The sequence below is a fragment of the Heptranchias perlo genome, chromosome 3 (assembly GCF_035084215.1).
Source record: "Heptranchias perlo isolate sHepPer1 chromosome 3, sHepPer1.hap1, whole genome shotgun sequence".
Classification (NCBI taxonomy): Eukaryota; Metazoa; Chordata; class Chondrichthyes; order Hexanchiformes; family Hexanchidae; genus Heptranchias; species Heptranchias perlo.
The window spans coordinates 78,658,948-78,681,499 of NC_090327.1; the positions used below are offsets into that span (position 1 = coordinate 78,658,948).

The 22,552-nt window shown below is 56.1% G+C and overlaps 1 protein-coding gene across 1 annotated transcript in view; it reads left to right on the forward strand.

The window, feature by feature from the left end:
* The first annotated feature begins 251 nt into the window (after positions 1 to 251).
* terf1 (telomeric repeat binding factor (NIMA-interacting) 1) overlaps positions 252 to 22,552 on the forward strand; it is a 64,428-nt gene continuing 42,127 nt past the window's right edge. Inside the window, exon 1 of the mRNA XM_067977141.1 lies at positions 252 to 438. Within this exon, the coding sequence (XP_067833242.1) occupies positions 252 to 438 (187 nt within the window). The remainder of the gene's footprint in view (positions 439 to 22,552) is intronic.

The window sequence follows — 22,552 nt, forward strand, 5'->3', positions numbered from 1 at the left end:
GGGTAGCGGACCGTTTTTGGTGTTGCACGCGGGGAGGGGGTAGCGGACCGTTTTTGGTGTTGCACGCGGGGAGGGGGTAGCGGACCGTTTTTGGTGTTGCACGCGGGGAGGGGGGTAGCGGACCGTTTTTGGTGTTGCACGCGGGGAGGGGGTAGCGGACCGTTTTTGGTGTTGCACGCGGGGAGGGGGTAGCGGACCGTTTTTGGTGTTGCACGGACGTGGTATTTGCTTGAAAGCGACATACGAAGAAAATGGAGAGCGGTTGCAGGAGTGCGGCGCGGGGTCAGGGGGCGAGCGGCTTGTCTCTCGGGGGTGACTTTTACCAGATGGTGGAGGTTGCGAGCGGCTGGATCGTGGATTTCATGTGTTACTGTCTGTGCCAGTATTTCGGGGCAGGGATGTACGAGGAGTTCAGGGTGGTGAGGGACGCTATGAACGGTCAGTATCCAAACCCGATGCTGGGAGTTAGTTCTCCATCCCGTTGTGATTAATCACCGTCTTCCTTTCTAGGATCTCACCGGGACCACTTCGTTCATGGCTCGTGCCAAATCCATAATCAGGATTGGGCTGCTTGAAACCTCGCCCAACATTTTCCTCACCAATTTTCTCCACATCTCCTGAAAGTGCTGGCTTCTCGCTGGGCTCCAGCTTCACAGCCTTCAGCTGCCTCTAGGATCTTGACTATGTGGTAGTTACTAACATGTGAGCCTTGTTTAGTTGAAAGACTGCTTAACTACAGGAACATTATAGACAACCCTGATCATCTCCTCACCCGAGATTTGCTGGATGGAGGCAAGAAGTGGGAATTCTAGCTGATTTTTTTTCTTTCTGTAACCTAAGGGCACTGAGGCCAATTAGTATCCAGCTGAGACCATCCAACTCAGCACGGACTGGAAATTAAACCTGGCACCTTCTGACAAGCTGCAGTGTTGGGTTCATGGCTTTGAAATTTGTGGTAGCCTCTGACCTGCCTGCTCCGTCCAAACACATGAGATTGGATGGAACCGCTCCATGAATCTGTGCCCCCTCGATACTACACATCAGGGCCTAATGGAAACTTTGTTTCCTGGATGGCTTTGGCTGTGAGGTGGTTGTAATGCCAAGCTATCTGGGCAGCTAATGCCTTGGGGACATTTACCCCACTCCACCACCATCCAGTATGTATTGATTTTTGGAGTATGTGCATTGCCTACTTTTTAAAAAAGGGTTCTTCTCTCTGCCAGCCTTGTATTGCTGAACCCAAACATGCAACCGGGGGTTTCGGAAGAGCTGATCCGCAAGGCTCACCGCCGCCTCGGTTTGGAGAGACATCCCTGCAGGAAGCAACCAAATTCCGAACCTTTCTTATGTTCCCTTAGAAGACAGACAGCTCCTGCAACGATGCAAATAATCCCTGTAAACTGATGTAAAAGAGCTGCCTGTTGTAATTGAGACAGGAGTTCCTCAGGGCAGTCTCCTAGGCCCAACCATCTTCAGCTGCTACATCAGTGACCTTCTGTCCATCATCAGGCCAGAAGTGGGGATGTTCGCTGATTATTGCACAGTGTTCAGTTCCATTCGCAACCCCTCAGATAATGAAGCAGTCCGTGCCCGCATGCAGCAAGTCCTGGACAAAATCCAGGCTTGGACTCATAAGTGGCAAGTAACATTCGTGCCAGACAAGTGCCAGACAACGACCATCTCCAACAAGAGAGAGTCTAACCACCTCCCCTTGACGTTCAACGGTAGTACCATCACCAAATCCCCTACCATCAACATCCTGGGAGTCACCATTGACCAGAAGCTTAACTGGACCAGCTATATAAATACTGTGGCTACAAGAACAGGTCAAAGGCTGGGTATTCTGCAGCGAGTGACTTACCTCCTGACTCCCCAAAGCTTTTCCACCATCTACAAGGCACAAGTCAGGAGTGTGATGGAATACTCTCCACTTGCTTGGATGAGTGCAGCTCCAACAACACTCGAGAAGCTCGACACCATCCAGGTCAAAGCAGCCCGCTTGATTGGCACTCCATCCACCACCTTAATCATAGAATGGTTACAGCATGGAAGGAGGCCATTCGGCCCGTCGAATCTGTGCCGACTCTCCAAGATCAATTCAGCTAGTCCCACTTCCCTGCCCTATCCCCATAGCCCTGCAGTTTTTTTCCCTTCAAGTACTTATCCAATTCTCTTTTGAAATCCACGATTGAATCTGCCTCCACCACCTCTTCAGGCAGTGCATTCCAGATCACAGCCACTTGCTGTGTGTAAAAAAAAAGTTTTTCCTCATGTTACCTTTGGTTCTTTTGCCAATCGCCTTAAATCTATGTCCTCTGGTTCTTGACCCCTCTGCCAATGGGAACAGTTTCTCTCTATCTACTCTGTCTAGACCCTTCATGATTTTGATTACCTCTATCAAATCTCTCAGCTGTAAGGAGAACACCACCAGCTTCTCCAGTCTATGCACATAACTGAAGTCCCTCATCCCTGGGATCATTCTAGTAAATCTCTTCTGCACCCTCTCTAAGGCCTTCGCACCCTCCCTAAGGCCTTCACACCCTTCCTACAGTGCAGTGCCCAGAACTGGACACAATACTCCAGTTGTGGCTGAACCAGTGTTTTATAAAGGTTCATCATAACCTCCTTGCTTTTGTACTCCATGCCTCTATTTATAAAGCCCAGGATCCCGTATGCTTTCATAACTGCTTTCTTAACCTGCCCTGCCACCTTCAACGATTTGTGCACATATGCTCCCAGATTTCTCTGTTCCTGCGCCCCTTTTAGAATTGTACCCTTTAGTTTATATTGCCTCTTCTCCTACCGAAATGTATCACTTCACACTTTTTTCGGCATTAAATTTCATCTGCCACATGTCAGCCCATTCTACCAGCCTGTCTATATCCTCTTGATGTCTATCACTATCCTCCTCACTGTTCACTACACTTCCAAGTTTTGTGTCATCTGCAGATTTTGAAATTGTGCCCTGTACACCGAAGTTCAAGTCATCAATATATATCAAAAAAAGCAATGGTCCTAGTACCGACCCCTGGGGAACACCACTGTATACCTCCCTCCAGTCTGAAAAACAACCGTTCACCACTGTCTGTTTCCTATTACTTAGCCAGTTTTGTATCCATGCTGCCACTGCCCCCTTTATTCCATGGGCTTCAACTATTATGTGGCACCTTATCAAACGCCTTTGGAAGTCCATATACACCACATCAACCGCATTGCCCTTGTCAACCCTCTCTGTTACCTCATCAAAAAACTCAAGTTGGTTAAACACAATTTACCTTTAAAAAATCCATGCTGGCTTTCCTTTATTAATCCACACTTGTCCAAGTGACTGTTAATTTTGTTCCAGATCTGCCGAGGTTAAACTGACTGACCTGTAGTTGCTGGGTTTATCCTTACACCCTTTTTTGAACAAGGGTGTAACATTTGCAAATCTCCAATTCTCTGGCACAACCCCCTGTATCTAAGGATGATTGGAAGATTGTAGCCAGTACCTCTGCAATTTCTACCCTTGCTTCCTTCAGCAACCTGGTTTTAATATCTACTTTAAGTATAGCTAGCCTTTCTAGCACCTCTATCAATTTTTGGCCCATCCAGTATCTCAACTACCTCTTCATTTACTGTGACTTTGGCAGCATCTTCCTCGGGAAAGATAGATGCAAAGTACTCATTTAGTATCTCAGCTATGCCCTCTGCCTCCATGCATAGATCTGCTTTTTGGTCCCTAATCGGTCCCACCCCCTCTTACTACCTATTTACTGTTTACATGCCTATAGAAGACTTTAGAATTCCCTTTTATGTTAGCCGCTAGTCAATTCTCATACTCTCTCTTTGCCCCTCTTATTTCCTTTCTCGCCTCCCCTCTGAACTTTCTATATTCAGCCTGGTTCTCACTTGTGTTATCGACTTGACATCTGTCAAACACCCGTTTTTTATGTTTCGTCTTACTCTGTACCTCTTTTGTCATCCAAGGAGCTCTGGTTTTAGTTGCCCTACCTTTCTCCCTCGTGAGAATGTATCTAGACTGTACTCGAACCATCTCCTCTTTAAAGGTCCCCCCATTGTTCAATTACAGTTTTGCCTGCCAATCTTTGATTCCAATTTACCCAGGCCAGATCCATTCTCATCCCATTGAAATTGGCCCTCCTCCAATTGAGTATTTTTACAGGAGCAAGGATGTCTTACTGCATTTATACAGGGCCTTGGTGAGACCACACCTGGAGTATTCTGTGCAGTTTTGGTGGTCTTACCTAAGAAAGGATATACTTGCCAGAGAGGGAGTGCAGCGAAGGTTCACCAGACTGATTCCTGGGATGGCAGGACTGTCGTATGAGGAGAGATTGGGTTGACTAGGCCTGTATTCACTTGAATTTAGAAGAATGAGAGGATATCTCATTGAAATGTATAAAATTCTGACAAGGCTAGATGGACTGAATGCAGGGAGGATGTTCCCCCTGGCTGGGGGCTCTAGAATGAGAGGTCACAATCTCAGGATAGGGGGTAGGACATTTAGGACTGAAATGGGGAGAAATGTCTTCACTCAGAGGGTGGTGAACCTGTGGAATTCTCTAACACAGAAGGCTGAGGAGGCCAAGTCACTGAATATATTTAAGAAGAAGCTAGATAGATTTCTAGACACAGAAGGCATCAAGGGATATGGGGAAAGAGTGGGAATATGGTACTGAGATAAAGGATCAGCCATGATCATATTGAATGGCGGAGCAGGCTCGAAGGGCCGAATGGCTTATTCCTGTTCCTATTTTCTATGTTTACTTTAGAGTGGTCTTTGTCCTATTCCATAGCTAATCTAAACTTTATGGTACTATGAACGCTGTTCCCTAAATGTTCTCCCACTGGCACTTGGCCCACCTTAAACGTTCACTCCCTCCACCACCGGCGTACCGTGACTACAGTGTATACTATCTACGAGATGCACTGCAGCAACTCGCCAAGGCTTCTCCGACAGCACCTCCCAAACCTGCGACCTCTACCACCTAGAAGGACAAGGGCAGCTGGCACATGGGAACAACACCACCTGCACGTTCCTCTCCTAGTCACACACCATCCTGACTTGGAAATATATCGCCGTTCCTTCATCGTCGCCATACTGACATGACTTCTCTAATATGTACTTATTTTCTACCCTTCAGCTAATTTCTTATCCATTCACAAGGTTACTTTGAATTCCCACAGCTTTGAATTTAACTAATAGTCCTTAATGTGGAACTTGCTCAAATTTCTTTTAGAAGTCTGGGTTTATCATGCACAGTCTACTAAGATTGTCAGTGCTTAAACAAGTCGAGGATTCCCCCAAACGCAGAAATAGTTTCTCTGTATCTACACTATCAAATCCCTTTATCATTTTAAAGACCTTGATTAGATCATACCTCAATCTTTTAAACTCGAGTGAATAAAAACGAAGTTTATGCAACTTGTTCTCCTAAATTAACCCTTTAAGGCCTGGTATCATTCTGGCAAATCTGTGCTGTACACCCTCCAAGACCAATATGAGGAGAGGTTGAGTAGATTGGGACTCTACTCATTGGAGTTCAGAAGAATGAGAGGCGATCTTATTGAAACATATAAGATTGTGAAGGGGCTTGATCGGGTGGATGCGGTAAGGATGTTCCCAAGGATGGGTGAAACTAGAACTAGGGGGCATAATCTTAGAATAAGGGGCTGCTCTTTCAAAACTGAGATGAGGAGAAACTTCTTCACTCAGAGGGTAGTAGGTCTGTGGAATTTGCTGCCCCAGGAAGCTGTGGAAGCTACATCATTGAATAAATTTAAAACAGAAATAGACAGTTTCCTAGAAGTAAAGGGAATTAGGGGTTACGGGGAGCGGGCAGGAAATTGGACATGAATTTAGATTTGAGGTTAGGATCAGATCAGCCATGATCTTATTGAATGGCGGAGCAGGCTCGAGGGGCCGATTGGCCTACTCCTGCTCCTATTTCTTATGTTCTTAATATATCTTTCCTGAGGTTCAGTGCCCAAAACTGAACCCCCTTGACATAAAGGCCAACATTCCAAAAGCCTCTTTGATTACTTTTAGTGATCTGTGCAAATGGGCATCTAAATTTCTTTGCTACTCCACAGCTACTAGTCTCTTACCATTAAGAAAATATTCCAATTTGATCATCTCTGATCCAAAGCGGATGACCTTACACTTCCCCACGTTGAACTCTATATGCCATAGTTTTCTCTCACTTAGTTTGTCTGTGTCCATTTGTAACTGCCTGCTCCCATCTACACAACTTACTGTGTGTAACTTGACATCATTTGCAAATTTTTGGACGTACAAATCTTCTTTCATCCAAGTCTTAATATATATATAGTGAAAAGCTGAGGCCCAGTACAGCTCCCTGAGGACTGTCACTTGTCACTTCCCACCAATCGGAGAACGTTGCCTTTATCCCTTCCCTCTGTCTCCTACCTCCCAACCAAGTCAGAGGTCAGAGGCTGGGTATTCTGTGGCGAGTGAATCACCTCCTGACTCCCCAAAGCCGTTCCACCATCTACAAGGCACAAATCAGGAGTGTGATGAAATACTGTCCACTTGCCTGGATGAGTGCAGCTCCAACAACACTCAAGAAGTTCGACACCGTCCAGGACAAAGCAGCCCACTTAATTGGCACCCCATCCACCACCCTAAACATTCACTCCCTTCACCACCGGTGCACTGTGGATGCAGTGTGTACCATCTACAAGATGCAGCAACTCACCAAGGCTTCTTCGAAGGCACCTCCCAAACCTGCGACATCTACCACCTAGAAAGACAAGGGCAACAATAGCATGGGAACACTGCCACCTGCACGTTCCCCTCCAAGTCACACACCATCTTGACTTGGAGATATATCGCCATTCCTTCACCGTCGCTGGGTCAAAATCCTGGAACTCCCTACCTAACAGCACTGTGGAAGATCCTTCACCACGTGGACTGCAGCGGTTCAAGAAGGCGGCTCACCGCCACCTTCTCAAGGACAATTGGGAATGGGCAATAAATGCTGGCCTTGCCAGCAATGCCCACATCCCTTGAATTAATTTTTTTTTTAAAGTACCAACCCATGTCACAAGGTTACCGCCAATTCTGTGCACTTTTTTTGCTATTATTCCCTTACCTGGAAGTGCATATAGACAACATCTATAAACGCTCCCCATCATGTTAGTGACCTCCTCCGAAAATTCAACTAGATTAGACAGATAGGACCTACCCTTTGCAATTCCATGTTGACTCTCTGACCAGCTCATACTTGTCCAAGTGCTCAGTCACACTGTCTCTGTAATAGATTCCAGTAACTTCCCCACAATTGATGTTAAACTTACAGGTCTTTAGTTATCTGGTTTCTCACGTCTTAAATAATGAAGTGACATTTCCAATATTCAAATCCAATGGCACAATTCATGAATCTAGAGACCTTTAGAAAATTATGCCTAATGCGTCTGCAATTTCACCACCTATTCCTTTTAATACTATGGGGTGCAAACCATCGGGTCTTAGGGATTTGTTTATCTTAAGTCCCATTATTTTCTCCATTACCATTTTTAAACTTGTATTAATTTCACTTAGTTCCTGTCATTAACTTATTTTTAGGTTTCCTTGCACTGCTGGTATTTTGTCTTTTTCTTCCAGTGTGAAAATGGATGCAAAGTACTCATTTAACAAGTCCGCCATTTCCTTATTGTCCATTATAGTCTCGCCTACATCTGTCTTTAATGGGCCCACATTCCCCTTTACCACTCTCTCAAAATATCCATAGAAACTGTCTCTTGCCTCATTTGTTGAGCATAGTTGCTGAACTACACAAGTGATGCCGTTGCCTTTTAGGCGTATGCACTGGTTTGGTATTGTACCAAATGTTTCTTTGAATACTTCCTAGTGTTTGCCTGTGGGTTTACTCATTAAAGACAAGGGTAATGGGTCTTGTTACCCATACTTGTGATTAAAATCACAAATTATTCATATTCTGGTGTATTTGCTAATTATCCAGTATTAACTTTTTTTTCTAGATGCAGGAAATAGAATTATAACAATCTAATTTCTAAATTGAAATAATTTTCTGGTTGAAACATAAAATAAGTTTTAACATAGTGGCTTACAGAATTTAAGTGTCTGTATACTAACCCAAGGCTGTGGAAGATGATCCACTGAGCTATAAAGTGTTCTTTCATGGTTCCTCTTATTACCCCCTAGGGCTGCAGCCAGCGACCTTTACATGTAAATAGCAATCTATCAAAATTACTGCTGTTCCTTAAATTGATTCACAGTATGTGTGAGTTTATTGTAGCAGTTGAATCAAAATTCCATTTTAATAAGTTTTTCAATAAATGCCTCTCTGCAGTGATTAAGGATTAAGAGCAGCATGGTGTTCTGATTCCAGCCTAGTTGTTTTGAATAGGTGTCGAGCAGAAGGTTCCCCACAGAGAGGGAGGGATAATTGGCAAGTGAAACCTGTGTTTGCACTTATTCGTGGCTTATTCAGGGCATCTCCAAGGTTAAAAGAGAAAGAGCGGGAGAGGGTCAGATTCTTCAGCAATTGTTTGTTCTTCATATCAATGACTTCCTCCATTTATCATCAAACTCTTGCTATGATTCATATCACCTAAGGCCTATCTCTGCCTTCTTGCGCGCACGCACATTGACTGGTGTTCTGGACACCAACCCCACTTCTTTTTCCTGCTCTGCTGTCTTCACCGCGTGATGTTTTCCAACCATGTCCTCTCACCTAGCAATTGTCCCCAGCAATTGACATCTTTGATTGCTCTCCCCAGTCAATACTACTCCCCTGTTTACATTCTCTCTTGTTTTCATCTCAGGCTTGTGTCTCTCTACAGTGTGCCCATGACCTCCATCTGTGCTTCTCTTAATATTCTGTGCTATGCCCATCGCGGCACCCGTTGCTGTAGCACTTGGAGCAGTAACCCCAGGTGTCTCATTCTCCATCAACCAGCTCACTCCTTAAGGTTATCCTGTCTAACCTCACCGCTTGTCCCTAATCTCTTCCATTGCTCTCCTCCTGATCCCACCAGTGGATCATGAGAAACAGTCCCATACCCCTCTAGAATATTCACTCATTTGTCAACAAGGCCCTCCCCAAGCACAGCCTCGTTGTAGGTGAATCTAATGACATCCTAGCATTGACCTGGGGCTGGCAATGCTTGACCCCTCACCAAAATCTCCCTGCCCGCCTTTTCCATTGCTAATCCTGTCTGCAGCAATGGCTTACCTTGGCCTTTCTTCTTACTCCTGTAGCACCTTCTCCTTTAAACACCTCTCCCATCCCTTCTGCTTCTCTCTCAATCATAGTCATCTCCAGCCCCATGGAAACTCTTCAGTGCAATCTCCTCCCTAAGCTGCTGCACTGAGCAACTTGTCATCCTAGGTGACTTCAGCTTCACCTAAACTCTTCTAGACTCTTTCCTCCCCCCCCCCCCCCACCCCACCCCAAACTTCTCTGTCCTGGCTTAGTTTCACCCTTCACAGAAACTCGCCTACCTACATCCATAGCCGCTCCCTTGATCTCACTATCTCAAGTGCCTCTCCACCTGCCAAGTCTCAATCATTGATAATGCTATCTCTGAGCACTTCCTGATCTTCCTCCAGCTCCACTATCTCTATTCTGTGCGCTTGAGAAAAAAAAAATATTTTCCCCAGCTCACACAAATTCATTCTTAAATTCCAGCCTCCACTTGATGTACCACCTTTGCTATTGACCTGTTCAGTTGCTCACTCAGCTCTATTTTCAATGCCCTGTTCCCATCAAATCACTCATCCTTTCTCACTTCTGCTGTTCCCCCTGTATAGTACTTCCCTTCCTTAAGTATAAAGGCTACAAACTTGAGTTCATCTGGAGCACATCTGCCTGGTCATGCATCACCATGTTGGGCCCAGCTACATTAAGCTCTATGTGCCTCAATCTCTTCAGCTTAATTTTCTTATTACTCCAGGATTATCCTAATTAATAACATCCCATGGCTTCTCTTCTCCATGACAAACCACCACCTCAAAACACTTTCTTTTGCTTCCTCCACCCTACAATACCAAATGAAGAGCTATATTCATAGGAGAGATCAGGCAGGGGACAAATGCGAGGCAGTCTAAGATGAGATTGGAGTGTATGTGCGTAAATGCACATAGCGTGGTAAATAAGATTGCTGAGCTACAGGCAAAAGTTCTTTGACCTCAACTCCACTTTCCCGCCTGATCCCCATATCCCTTGATTATAAAATTATAGTGGCAATAACAGAGACCTGGCTAAAAGAAGGGGAGGATTGGGTACTTAATATTCCTGGCTACAAGGTATTCAGGAAAGATAGGGAAGGAAAGAAAGTGGGGATGGGGGGGTGGCAGTATTGATCAAAGAAACTGGAAAGGGATGCTGTAGTTGAAGGGTCAAAGAATCTGTTTGGTTAGAATTAAGGAACAATAGAGGAGCTATTACACTACTGGGTGTGTACTATAGGCCACAAATTGAGGGGAGGAAATAGAGGAGAACATTTGCAAGCAAATTACAGAAAAATGTGAGAGCTATAGAGTCGTGATAATGGGGGACTTCAGTTATCCCAATATAAATTGGAACAGTAACAGTGTAAAAGGCAAAGTGGGGGACGAATTCCTGAAATGTGTTTGAGAACTTTCTGGAACAGTGTTTCTAGCCCAACCAGGAAGGAAACAGTGCTGGATCTAGTTCTGGGGAATGAAGTGGGGTAAGTGAAGCATGTTTCAGTGGGGGAGCATTTGGAGAAGAGTGATCATGATATCATTAGGTTTAGAATAGTTATGGAAAAGGACGAGGAACAATCAAATGTGAAAATGCTTAACTGGAGGCCAAATTTCAGTGACTTAAAAAGGGATCTTGCCCAGGTGGATTGAATCAAAAATTGTTAGGCAAAACAGTAATTGAACAATGGGAGGCCTTCAAGGATGAGTTGGTTCGGGTGCAGAGTAGACACATTCCCAGGAAGGGGAAAAGAAGGGCATCCAAAGTCAGAGCTCCCTGGATGACTAAAGATATAGAGATTAAAATGAAACAGAAAAGGGAGGCTTGTGATGAAAGTAAGGTTCATAATATAGTAGAGAACCAGGCTGAATACAGAAAGTATAGAGGAGATCTAAAAAAAAGGGGGAATAAGAGGGGCAAAGAGAGAGTACGAGAATAGATTAGCGACTAATATAAAAAGGAACCCAAAAGTCTTATAAACATATAAAAGGGTACTTAAAGGAAGTGTGGAACTGATTAGGGACAAAAAAGATCATCTTGTGGAGGCAGAGGCCATGGCTGAGGCACTAAATGAATACTTCACATCCGTCTTCACTAGAGAGATGAGGATGCTGCCATTGTAGCAGTAAATGAGGAGGTAGTAGCGATATTGGATAGGATAAAAATAGATAAAGAGAAGGTACTTAAAAGATTGGCAGTACTCAAAGTGGAAAAGTCACCAGGTCCAGATGGGATGCATCCTAGTTACTGAGGGAAGCAAGGGTGGAAATTGCGGAGGCTCTAGCCACAATCTTCCAATCCTCCATAGATATGGGAATGGTGCCGGAGGACTGGAGAATTGTAAATGTTAGACCCCTGTTCAAAAAAGGGGGAGAGGGATAAACCCAGCAATTACAGGCCAGTCAGCCTAACGTCAATGGTGGGAAAACTTTTAGAGACTATATACCGGGACAAAATAAATTGGCACTTGGAAAAGTATGGGCTAATAAATGGATTTGTTAAAGCAAAATCATGTTTGACTAACTTGATTGAGTTTTTTGATGAGGATAGTGCGGTTGATGTGTATATGGACTTTCAAAAGGCATTTGATAAAGTATCACATAGTTGTAAGCAAAATTGAAGCTCATGAGACTAAAGGGACAGCGGTAGTGAGGATACAAAATTGGCTAGGGGATAGAAAGCCGAGAGTAGTAGCGACTGGTTGTTTTTCAGACTGGAGGGAAGTATCCAGTGGTGTTCCCCAGGGGTCTGTATTAGGACCATTGCTCTTTTTGATATATATTAATGACCTCGACTTGGGTATAGAGGGTATAATTTAAAGTTTGCAGATGACATGAAACTCGGAAATGTAGTGAACAACGTGGAGGATAGTAATAGACTTCAGGAGGACATAAGACAGACTGGTGAAATGGGCAGACACATGGCAGATAAAATTTAACGCAGAGAAGTGAAGTGATGCATTTTGGTAGGAAGAACGAGGAGAGGCAATATAAACGAAATGGTACAATTTTAAAGGGGGTACAGGAATAGAGAGACCTGGGGGTTCACGTGCACAAACCTTCGAAGGTGGCAGGACAAGTTGAGAAGGCTGTTTTTTTTAAAAAAAGCATATAGGATCCTGGGCTTTATTAATAGTGGCATAGAGTATAAAAGCAAGGAAATTATGCTAAACCTTTATGAAACACTGGTTAGGCCCCAGCTGGAGCGTTGTTCAATTCTGGGCACCAACCTTAGGAAAGATGTCAAGGCCTTAGAGAGGGTGCGGAAGAGATTTACTAGAATGGTGCCAGGGATGAGGGATTTCAGTTATGTTGCAAAACTGGAGAAGCTGGGGTTGTTCTCCTTAGAACAGAAAAGGTTAAGGGGAGATTTGATAGAGGTGTTCAAAATCATGAATGGTTTTGACAGAGTATAAGGAGAAACTGTTTCCAGTGGCAGAAGGTCAGTAACCAGAGAGGACAGATGTAAGGTGATCGGCAAAAGAGCCAGAGGTGACATGAAGAAACATTTTTTTACACAGTGAGTTTAATGATCTGGAATTCACTTCCTGCAAGGGTGGTAGAAGCAAACTCAATAATAACTTTCAAAAGAGAATTGGATAAATACTTGAAGGGAAAAAGATTTATAGGGCTATGGGGAAGAGCAGGGGAATGGGACTAATTGGATAGCTCTTTCAAAGAGCTGGCACAGGCACGGTGGGCCGAATGGCCTCCTCCTGTTCTGTACCTACTATGATATTCTTTATCTCTAAGATTGAAACTATCCATGCAGCTGTCTCTTGCCCCCCTTCCAGCACTCACTGTTACAATGCAGGCCCCATTCACCCTACCCCTGATCCTTTGTCAGTGTAGTTTTTCCACCATACCCCCTTCTCTCTCCAAGCTCACCTCTTCCAATAGGACCATCTACTGATCACTCAAATTGCTTGCTGACATTGCTAATGCCTCCCTTTGCTAAGGCACCATCACTCTCCCTTTCAAAAACGCTCATTATCCCAAGACATCGTCTGCAGGCATTGAGTCAGCTTCTAAATGTGCACTGACAACACCCTGCTCCAGCACCTCTCTGGACCCCTTAACCACTATCTTGCTGCCAGATGGACATGACGTTGTGGGTGAGTGAAAATTTCCTCCAACTGGACACTAAGAGCAACAAAGCCATAAATTCTACTCCTTTGCCGTCGCTATGTCTGGCCATTCACTTGGGCTAAATCAGGCTGTGTGAAACCTGGCATCCAGTTTGACTCCAAGTTTAAATCTCACATGCTATTCATCACCAGCACTGCTGACTTGCACCTCTGCAACATTTTGTACTTCGACCCCACTTCCCATCCTACCCCACCTGCTGCCGAAACTCTGATCATGCTTTTGTCACCTCCAGACTTAATTTCTCCAGCGTCCTCCTTGCTGGGGTCTTATACTCCATAAGCTCCAGTTTGTTCCAAACTCAGCTGCCTGTGTCCTATTCTGGATTAAGTTCCACTCATCCGTCAGTCCCCATCTTCATTGACCTGCACTGGCTCCCGATCCCTAACACATTGAACTTAAATTCCTTGTCCTCAGATTTAAATCCCTCCATAGCCATACTCCACCTACCTTTACCGCCTCCTCCAGCTTTATGCCCCCTCCTACACTATTCAGTCCTCCAACTCTGCCTTTCTGTGCCTCCTCCCTCCCTTTTCACCACCACTGTTATCGGAACCTTCAGCTGTGTTGCTCCCAATCTCTGGAGGTCCTTCTTGAACCCCTCTGCCTTTCTTATCTCCACCTTTAAAATATTTTTTAAAACTCATCTTTTCAACCAGATTTTAAATTACCTCCTAAATCTGTCAGTGGCTTAGACTCCATTCCTTTTCATGTTCCCTGTATAAAGCACATTGAGACATTTTTTGGCATTAAAGTTGCAATATCATTGTGAGTTGTTAGTGATTTCTCCTCCTACATTCCTTCCGATTGATTGCATGCCCTTGGTATACATCGCCTCTTCTAGCAGTGCAATGCAGAATCCTGAATCTTGGTTTCATGCCATTCATTGGGCAAAGATAATTTTGTTTCTTTTAAATCTTCAAAGACACTAATAGCTGCAACTTCCCATTTTTGATGGCTCTTTTCTTGGTCCACGTTTCAAAATATAATTTTTCTGCTCAAGCACTCTTAACTTACCATAAAACCCAAATCTATCCAATACTTGAATACTGTTCTCATACCCAGGAGGCTCTTTTACCTTGCGAGCGTTCGTGGACAACAGAAAGCTTGGCATCTGATAATCATTTTCTCACTTTGACCCACCAATCAATCAATCTCTCCTCTCACTCACTCCTTCCCTTCCCTCAGCACCCCCCCCGTCCTGTTCCCCCACCCCCCCGTCCTGTTCCCCCACCCCCCCGTCCTGTTCCCCCACCCCCCCGTCCTGTTCCCCCACCCCCCCGTCCTGTTCCCCCACCCCCCCGTCCTGTTCCCCCACCCCCCCGTCCTGTTCCCCCACCCCCCCGTCCTGTTCCCCCACCCCCCCGTCCTGTTCCCCCACCCCCCCGTCCTGTTCCCCCACCCCCCCGTCCTGTTCCCCCACCCCCCCGTCCTGTTCCCCCACCCCCCCGTCCTGTTCCCCCACCCCCCCGTCCTGTTCCCCCACCCCCCCCGTCCTGTTCCCCCACCCCCCCGTCCTGTTCCCCCACCCCCCCGTCCTGTTCCCCCACCCCCCCGTCCTGTTCCCCCACCCCCCCGTCCTGTTCCCCCACCCCCCCGTCCTGTTCCCCCACCCCCCCGTCCTGTTCCCCCACCCCCCCGTCCTGTTCCCCCACCCCCCCGTCCTGTTCCCCCACCCCCCCGTCCTGTTCCCCCACCCCCCCGTCCTGTTCCCCCACCCCCCCGTCCTGTTCCCCCACCCCCCCGTCCTGTTCCCCCACCCCCCCGTCCTGTTCCCCCACCCCCCCGTCCTGTTCCCCCACCCCCCCGTCCTGTTCCCCCACCCCCCCGTCCTGTTCCCCCACCCCCCCGTCCTGTTCCCCCACCCCCCCGTCCTGTTCCCCCACCCCCCCCGTCCTGTTCCCCCACCCCCCCCGTCCTGTTCCCCCACCCCCCCCGTCCTGTTCCCCCACCCCCCCGTCCTGTTCCCCCACCCCCCCGTCCTGTTCCCCCACCCCCCCGTCCTGTTCCCCCACCCCCCCGTCCTGTTCCCCCACCCCCCCGTCCTGTTCCCCCACCCCCCCGTCCTGTTCCCCCACCCCCCCGTCCTGTTCCCCCACCCCCCCGTCCTGTTCCCCCACCCCCCCGTCCTGTTCCCCCACCCCCCCGTCCTGTTCCCCCACCCCCCCCGTCCTGTTCCCCCACCCCCCCGTCCTGTTCCCCCACCCCCCCGTCCTGTTCCCCACCCCCCCGTCCTGTTCCCCCACCCCCCCGTCCTGTTCCCCCACCCCCCCGTCCTGTTCCCCCACCCCCCCGTCCTGTTCCCCCACCCCCCCGTCCTGTTCCCCCACCCCCCCGTCCTGTTCCCCCACCCCCCCGTCCTGTTCCCCCACCCCCCCGTCCTGTTCCCCCACCCCCCCGTCCTGTTCCCCCACCCCCCCGTCCTGTTCCCCCACCCCCCCGTCCTGTTCCCCCACCCCCCCGTCCTGTTCCCCCACCCCCCCGTCCTGTTCCCCCACCCCCCCGTCCTGTTCCCCCACCCCCCCGTCCTGTTCCCCCACCCCCCCGTCCTGTTCCCCCACCCCCCCGTCCTGTTCCCCCACCCCCCCGTCCTGTTCCCCCACCCCCCCGTCCTGTTCCCCCACCCCCCGTCCTGTTCCCCCACCCCCCCGTCCTGTTCCCCCACCCCCCCGTCCTGTTCCCCCACCCCCAGTTCCCCCACCCCCCCGTCCTGTTCCCCCACCCCCCCGTCCTGTTCCCCCACCCCCCCGTCCTGTTCCCCCACCCCCCCGTCCTGTTCCCCCACCCCCCCCGTCCTGTTCCCCCACCCCCCCGTCCTGTTCCCCCACCCCCCCGTCCTGTTCCCCCCACCCCCCCCGTCCTGTTCCCCCACCCCCCCCGTCCTGTTCCCCCACCCCCCCGTCCTGTTCCCCCACCCCCCCCGTCCTGTTCCCCACCCCCCCGTCCTGTTCCCCCACCCCCCCGTCCTGTTCCCCCACCCCCCCGTCCTGTTCCCCCACCCCCCCGTCCTGTTCCCCCACCCCCCCGTCCTGTTCCCCCACCCCCCCGTCCTGTTCCCCCACCCCCCCGTCCTGTTCCCCCACCCCCCCGTCCTGTTCCCCCACCCCCCCCGTCCTGTTCCCCCACCCCCCCGTCCTGTTCCCCCACCCCCCCGTCCTGTTCCCCCACCCCCCCGTCCTGTTCCCCCACCCCCCCGTCCTGTTCCCCCCACCCCCCCGTCCTGTTCCCCCACCCCCCCGTCCTGTTCCCCCACCCCCCCGTCCTGTTCCCCCACCCCCCCGTCCTGTTCCCCCACCCCCCCGTCCTGTTCCCCCACCCCCCCGTCCTGTTCCCCCACCCCCCCCGTCCTGTTCCCCCACCCCCCCCGTCCTGTTCCCCCACCCCCCCGTCCTGTTCCCCCACCCCCCGTCCTGTTCCCCACCCCCCCGTCCTGTTCCCCCACCCCCCCGTCCTGTTCCCCCACCCCCCCGTCCTGTTCCCCCACCCCCCGTCCTGTTCCCCACCCCCCGTCCTGTTCCCCCACCCCCCCCGTCCTGTTCCCCCACCCCCCCGTCCTGTTCCCCCACCCCCCCGTCCTGTTCCCCCACCCCCCCCGTCCTGTTCCCCACCCCCCCCGTCCTGTTCCCCCACCCCCCCCGTCCTGTTCCCCCACCCCCCCGTCCTGTTCCCCCACCCCCCCCGTCCTGTTCCCCCACCCCCCCCGTCCTGTTCCCCCACCCCCCCGTCCTGTTCCCCCACCCCCCCGTCCTGTTCCCCCACCCCCCCCGTCCTGTTCCCCCACCCCCCCGTCCTGTTCCCCCACCCCCCCGTCCTGTTCCCCCACCCCCCCGTCCTGTTCCCCCACCCCCCCCGTCCTGTTCCCCCACCCCCCCGTCCTGTTCCCCCACCCCCCCCGTCCTGTTCCCCCCACCCCCCCCGTCCTGTTCCCCCACCCCCCCCGTCCTGTTCCCCCACCCCCCCCGTCCTGTTCCCCCACCCCCCCCGTCCTGTTCCCCCACCCCCTCCCGTCCTGTTCCCCCACCCCCCCCGTCCTGTTCCCCCACCCCCCCCGTCCTGTTCCCCCACCCCCCCCGTCCTGTTCCCCCACCCCCCCCGTCCTGTTCCCCCACCCCCCCCGTCCTGTTCCCCCACCCCCCCCGTCCTGTTCCCCCACCCCCCCCGTCCTGTTCCCCCACCCCCCCCGTCCTGTTCCCCCACCCCCCCCGTCCTGTTCCCCCCACCCCCCCCCGTCCTGTTCCCCCACCCCCCCCGTCCTGTTCCCCCACCCCCCCCGTCCTGTTCCCCCACCCCCCCCGTCCTGTTCCCCCACCCCCCCGTCCTGTTCCCCCACCCCCCCCGTCCTGTTCCCCCACCCCCCCCCGTCCTGTTCCCCCACCCCCCCCGTCCTGTTCCCCCACCCCCCCCGTCCTGTTCCCCCACCCCCCCCGTCCTGTTCCCCCACCCCCCCCGTCCTGTTCCCCCACCCCCCCCCGTCCTGTTCCCCCACCGTCCCCCCCCCGTCCTGTTCCCCCACCCCCCCCGTCCTGTTCCCCCACCCCCCCCCGTCCTGTTCCCCCACCCCCCCCGTCCTGTTCCCCCACCCCCCCCGTCCTGTTCCCCCACCCCCCCCCGTCCTGTTCCCCACCCCCCCCGTCCTGTTCCCCCACCCCCCCCGTCCTGTTCCCCCACCCCCCCCCGTCCTGTTCCCCCACCCCCCCCGTCCTGTTCCCCCACCCCCCCCGTCCTGTTCCCCCACCCCCCCCGTCCTGTTCCCCCACCCCCCCCGTCCTGTTCCCCCCACCCCCCCCGTCCTGTTCCCCCACCCCCCCCGTCCTGTTCCCCCACCCCCCCCGTCCTGTTCCCCCACCCCCCCCGTCCTGTTCCCCCACCCCCCCCGTCCTGTTCCCCCACCCCCCCCGTCCTGTTCCCCCACCCCCCCCGTCCTGTTCCCCCACCCCCCCCGTCCTGTTCCCCCACCTCCCCCCCCCGTCCTGTTCCCCCACCCCCCCCGTCCTGTTCCCCCACCCCCCCCGTCCTGTTCCCCCACCCCCCCCGTCCTGTTCCCCCACCCCCCCCGTCCTGTTCCCCCACCCCCCCCGTCCTGTTCCCCCACCCCCCCCGTCCTGTTCCCCCACCCCCCCCCGTCCTGTTCCCCCACCCCCCCCGTCCTGTTCCCCCACCCCCCCCGTCCTGTTCCCCCACCCCCCCCGTCCTGTTCCCCCACCCCCCCCGTCCTGTTCCCCCACCCCCCCCGTCCTGTTCCCCCACCCCCCCCGTCCTGTTCCCCACCCCCCCCGTCCTGTTCCCCCACCCCCCCCGTCCTGTTCCCCCACCCCCCCCGTCCTGTTCCCCCACCCCCCCCCGTCCTGTTCCCCCCACCCCCCCCCCGTCCTGTTCCCCCACCCCCCCCGTCCTGTTCCCCCCACCCCCCCCGTCCTGTTCCCCCACCCCCCCCGTCCTGTTCCCCCACCCCCCCCGTCCTGTTCCCCCACCCCCCCCGTCCTGTTCCCCCACCCCCCCCCGTCCTGTTCCCCCACCCCCCCCGTCCTGTTCCCCCACCCCCCCCGTCCTGTTCCCCCACCCCCCCCGTCCTGTTCCCCCACCCCCCCCCGTCCTGTTCCCCCCACCCCCCCCGTCCTGTTCCCCCACCCCCCCCGTCCTGTTCCCCCACCCCCCCCGTCCTGTTCCCCCACCCCCCCCGTCCTGTTCCCCCACCCCCCCCGTCCTGTTCCCCCACCCCCCGTCTTCCCCCCCCCCGTCCTGTTCCCCCACCCCCCCCCGTCCTGTTCCCCCACCCCCCCCGTCCTGTTCCCCCACCCCCCCCGTCCTGTTCCCCCACCCCCCCCGTCCTGTTCCCCCACCCCCCCCGTCCTGTTCCCCCACCCCCCCCGTCCTGTTCCCCCACCCCCCCCGTCCTGTTCCCCCACCCCCCCCGTCCTGTTCCCCCACCCCCCCCCGTCCTGTTCCCCCACCCCCCCCCGTCCTGTTCCCCCACCCCCCCCGTCCTGTTCCCCCACCCCCCCCCGTCCTGTTCCCCCACCCCCCCCCGTCCTGTTCCCCCACCCCCCCCGTCCTGTTCCCCCACCCCCCCCGTCCTGTTCCCCCACCCCCCCCGTCCTGTTCCCCCACCCCCCCCGTCCTGTTCCCCCCACCCCCCCCCGTCCTGTTCCCCCACCCCCCCCGTCCTGTTCCCCCACCCCCCCCCGTCCTGTTCCCCCACCCCCCCCGTCCTGTTCCCCCACCCCCCCCGTCCTGTTCCCCCACCCCCCCCGTCCTGTTCCCCCACCCCCCCCCGTCCTGTTCCCCCACCCCCCCCCGTCCTGTTCCCCCACCCCCCCCCGTCCTGTTCCCCCACCCCCCCCGTCCTGTTCCCCCACCCCCCCCGTCCTGTTCCCCCACCCCCCCCGTCCTGTTCCCCCACCCCCCCCGTCCTGTTCCCCCACCCCCCCCCGTCCTGTTCCCCCACCCCCCCCGTCCTGTTCCCCCACCCCCCCCGTCCTGTTCCCCCACCCCCCCCGTCCTGTTCCCCCACCCCCCCCCGTCCTGTTCCCCCACCCCCCCCCGTCCTGTTCCCCCCACCCCCCCCCGTCCTGTTCCCCCACCCCCCCCGTCCTGTTCCCCCCACCCCCCCCGTCCTGTTCCCCCACCCCCCCCGTCCTGTTCCCCCACCCCCCCCGTCCTGTTCCCCCACCCCCCCCGTCCTGTTCCCCCACCCCCCCCGTCCTGTTCCCCCACCCCCCCCCGTCCTGTTCCCCCCACCCCCCCCGTCCTGTTCCCCCACCCCCCCCCGTCCTGTTCCCCCACCCCCCCCGTCCTGTTCCCCCACCCCCCCCGTCCTGTTCCCCCCACCCCCCCCCGTCCTGTTCCCCCACCCCCCCCGTCCTGTTCCCCCCACCCCCCCCGTCCTGTTCCCCCACCCCCCCGTCCTGTTCCCCCACCCCCCCCGTCCTGTTCCCCCACCCCCCCCGTCCTGTTCCCCCACCCCCCCCCGTCCTGTTCCCCCACCCCCCCCGTCCTGTTCCCCCACCCCCCCCCGTCCTGTTCCCCACCCCCCCCGTCCTGTTCCCCCACCCCCCCCCGTCCTGTTCCCCCACCCCCCCCGTCCTGTTCCCCCACCCCCCCCGTCCTGTTCCCCCACCCCCCCCGTCCTGTTCCCCCACCCCCCCCGTCCTGTTCCCCCACCCCCCCCGTCCTGTTCCCCCACCCCCCCCCGTCCTGTTCCCCCCACCCCCCCCCGTCCTGTTCCCCCACCCCCCCCGTCCTGTTCCCCCACCCCCCCCGTCCTGTTCCCCCACCCCCCCCGTCCTGTTCCCCCACCCCCCCCGTCCTGTTCCCCCACCCCCCCCCGTCCTGTTCCCCCCACCCCCCCCGTCCTGTTCCCCCACCCCCCCCGTCCTGTTCCCCCACCCCCCCCCGTCCTGTTCCCCCACCCCCCCCCGTCCTGTTCCCCCACCCCCCCCGTCCTGTTCCCCCACCCCCCCCGTCCTGTTCCCCCACCCCCCCCGTCCTGTTCCCCCACCCCCCCCGTCCTGTTCCCCCACCCCCCCCGTCCTGTTCCCCCACCCCCCCCGTCCTGTTCCCCCACCCCCCCCCGTCCTGTTCCCCCACCCCCCCCGTCCTGTTCCCCCACCCCCCCCCGTCCTGTTCCCCCACCCCCCCCGTCCTGTTCCCCCACCCCCCCCGTCCTGTTCCCCCACCCCCCCCGTCCTGTTCCCCCCACCCCCCCCCGTCCTGTTCCCCCACCCCCCCCCGTCCTGTTCCCCCACCCCCCCCGTCCTGTTCCCCCACCCCCCCCCGTCCTGTTCCCCCACCCCCCCCGTCCTGTTCCCCCCACCCCCCCCCGTCCTGTTCCCCCACCCCCCCCGTCCTGTTCCCCCCACCCCCCCCGTCCTGTTCCCCCACCCCCCCCCGTCCTGTTCCCCCACCCCCCCCGTCCTGTTCCCCCACCCCCCCCGTCCTGTTCCCCCACCCCCCCCGTCCTGTTCCCCCACCCCCCCCCGTCCTGTTCCCCCACCCCCCCCCGTCCTGTTCCCCCACCCCCCCCCGTCCTGTTCCCCCACCCCCCCCGTCCTGTTCCCCCCACCCCCCCCGTCCTGTTCCCCCCACCCCCCCCGTCCTGTTCCCCCACCCCCCCCCCGTCCTGTTCCCCCACCCCCCCCCGTCCTGTTCCCCCACCCCCCCCGTCCTGTTCCCCCCACCCCCCCCGTCCTGTTCCCCCACCCCCCCCGTCCTGTTCCCCCACCCCCCCCGTCCTGTTCCCCCACCCCCCCCCGTCCTGTTCCCCCACCCCCCCCCGTCCTGTTCCCCCACCCCCCCCGTCCTGTTCCCCCCACCCCCCCCGTCCTGTTCCCCCACCCCCCCCGTCCTGTTCCCCCACCCCCCCCGTCCTGTTCCCCCACCCCCCCCGTCCTGTTCCCCCACCCCCCCCGTCCTGTTCCCCCACCCCCCCCGTCCTGTTCCCCCACCCCCCCCGTCCTGTTCCCCCACCCCCCCCGTCCTGTTCCCCCACCCCCCCCCGTCCTGTTCCCCCACCCCCCCCGTCCTGTTCCCCCACCCCCCCCCGTCCTGTTCCCCCACCCCCCCCGTCCTGTTCCCCCACCCCCCCCCGTCCTGTTCCCCCACCCCCCCCGTCCTGTTCCCCCACCCCCCCCGTCCTGTTCCCCCACCCCCCCCGTCCTGTTCCCCCACCCCCCCCGTCCTGTTCCCCCCACCCCCCCCCGTCCTGTTCCCCCACCCCCCCCGTCCTGTTCCCCCACCCCCCCCGTCCTGTTCCCCCACCCCCCCCGTCCTGTTCCCCCACCCCCCCCCGTCCTGTTCCCCCACCCCCCCCCGTCCTGTTCCCCCACCCCCCCCGTCCTGTTCCCCCCACCCCCCCCGTCCTGTTCCCCCACCCCCCCCGTCCTGTTCCCCCCCACCCCCCCCGTCCTGTTCCCCCCCACCCCCCCCGTCCTGTTCCCCCCACCCCCCCCGTCCTGTTCCCCCACCCCCCCCCCGTCCTGTTCCCCCACCCCCCCCGTCCTGTTCCCCCCACCCCCCCCGTCCTGTTCCCCCACCCCCCCCGTCCTGTTCCCCCCACCACCCCCCGTCCTGTTCCCCCACCACCCCCCGTCCTGTTCCCCCACCACCCCCCCCCGTCCTGTTCCCCCACCACCCCCCCGTCCTGTTCCCGCCCCACCACCCCCCCGTCCTGTTCCCCCCACCACCCCCCCA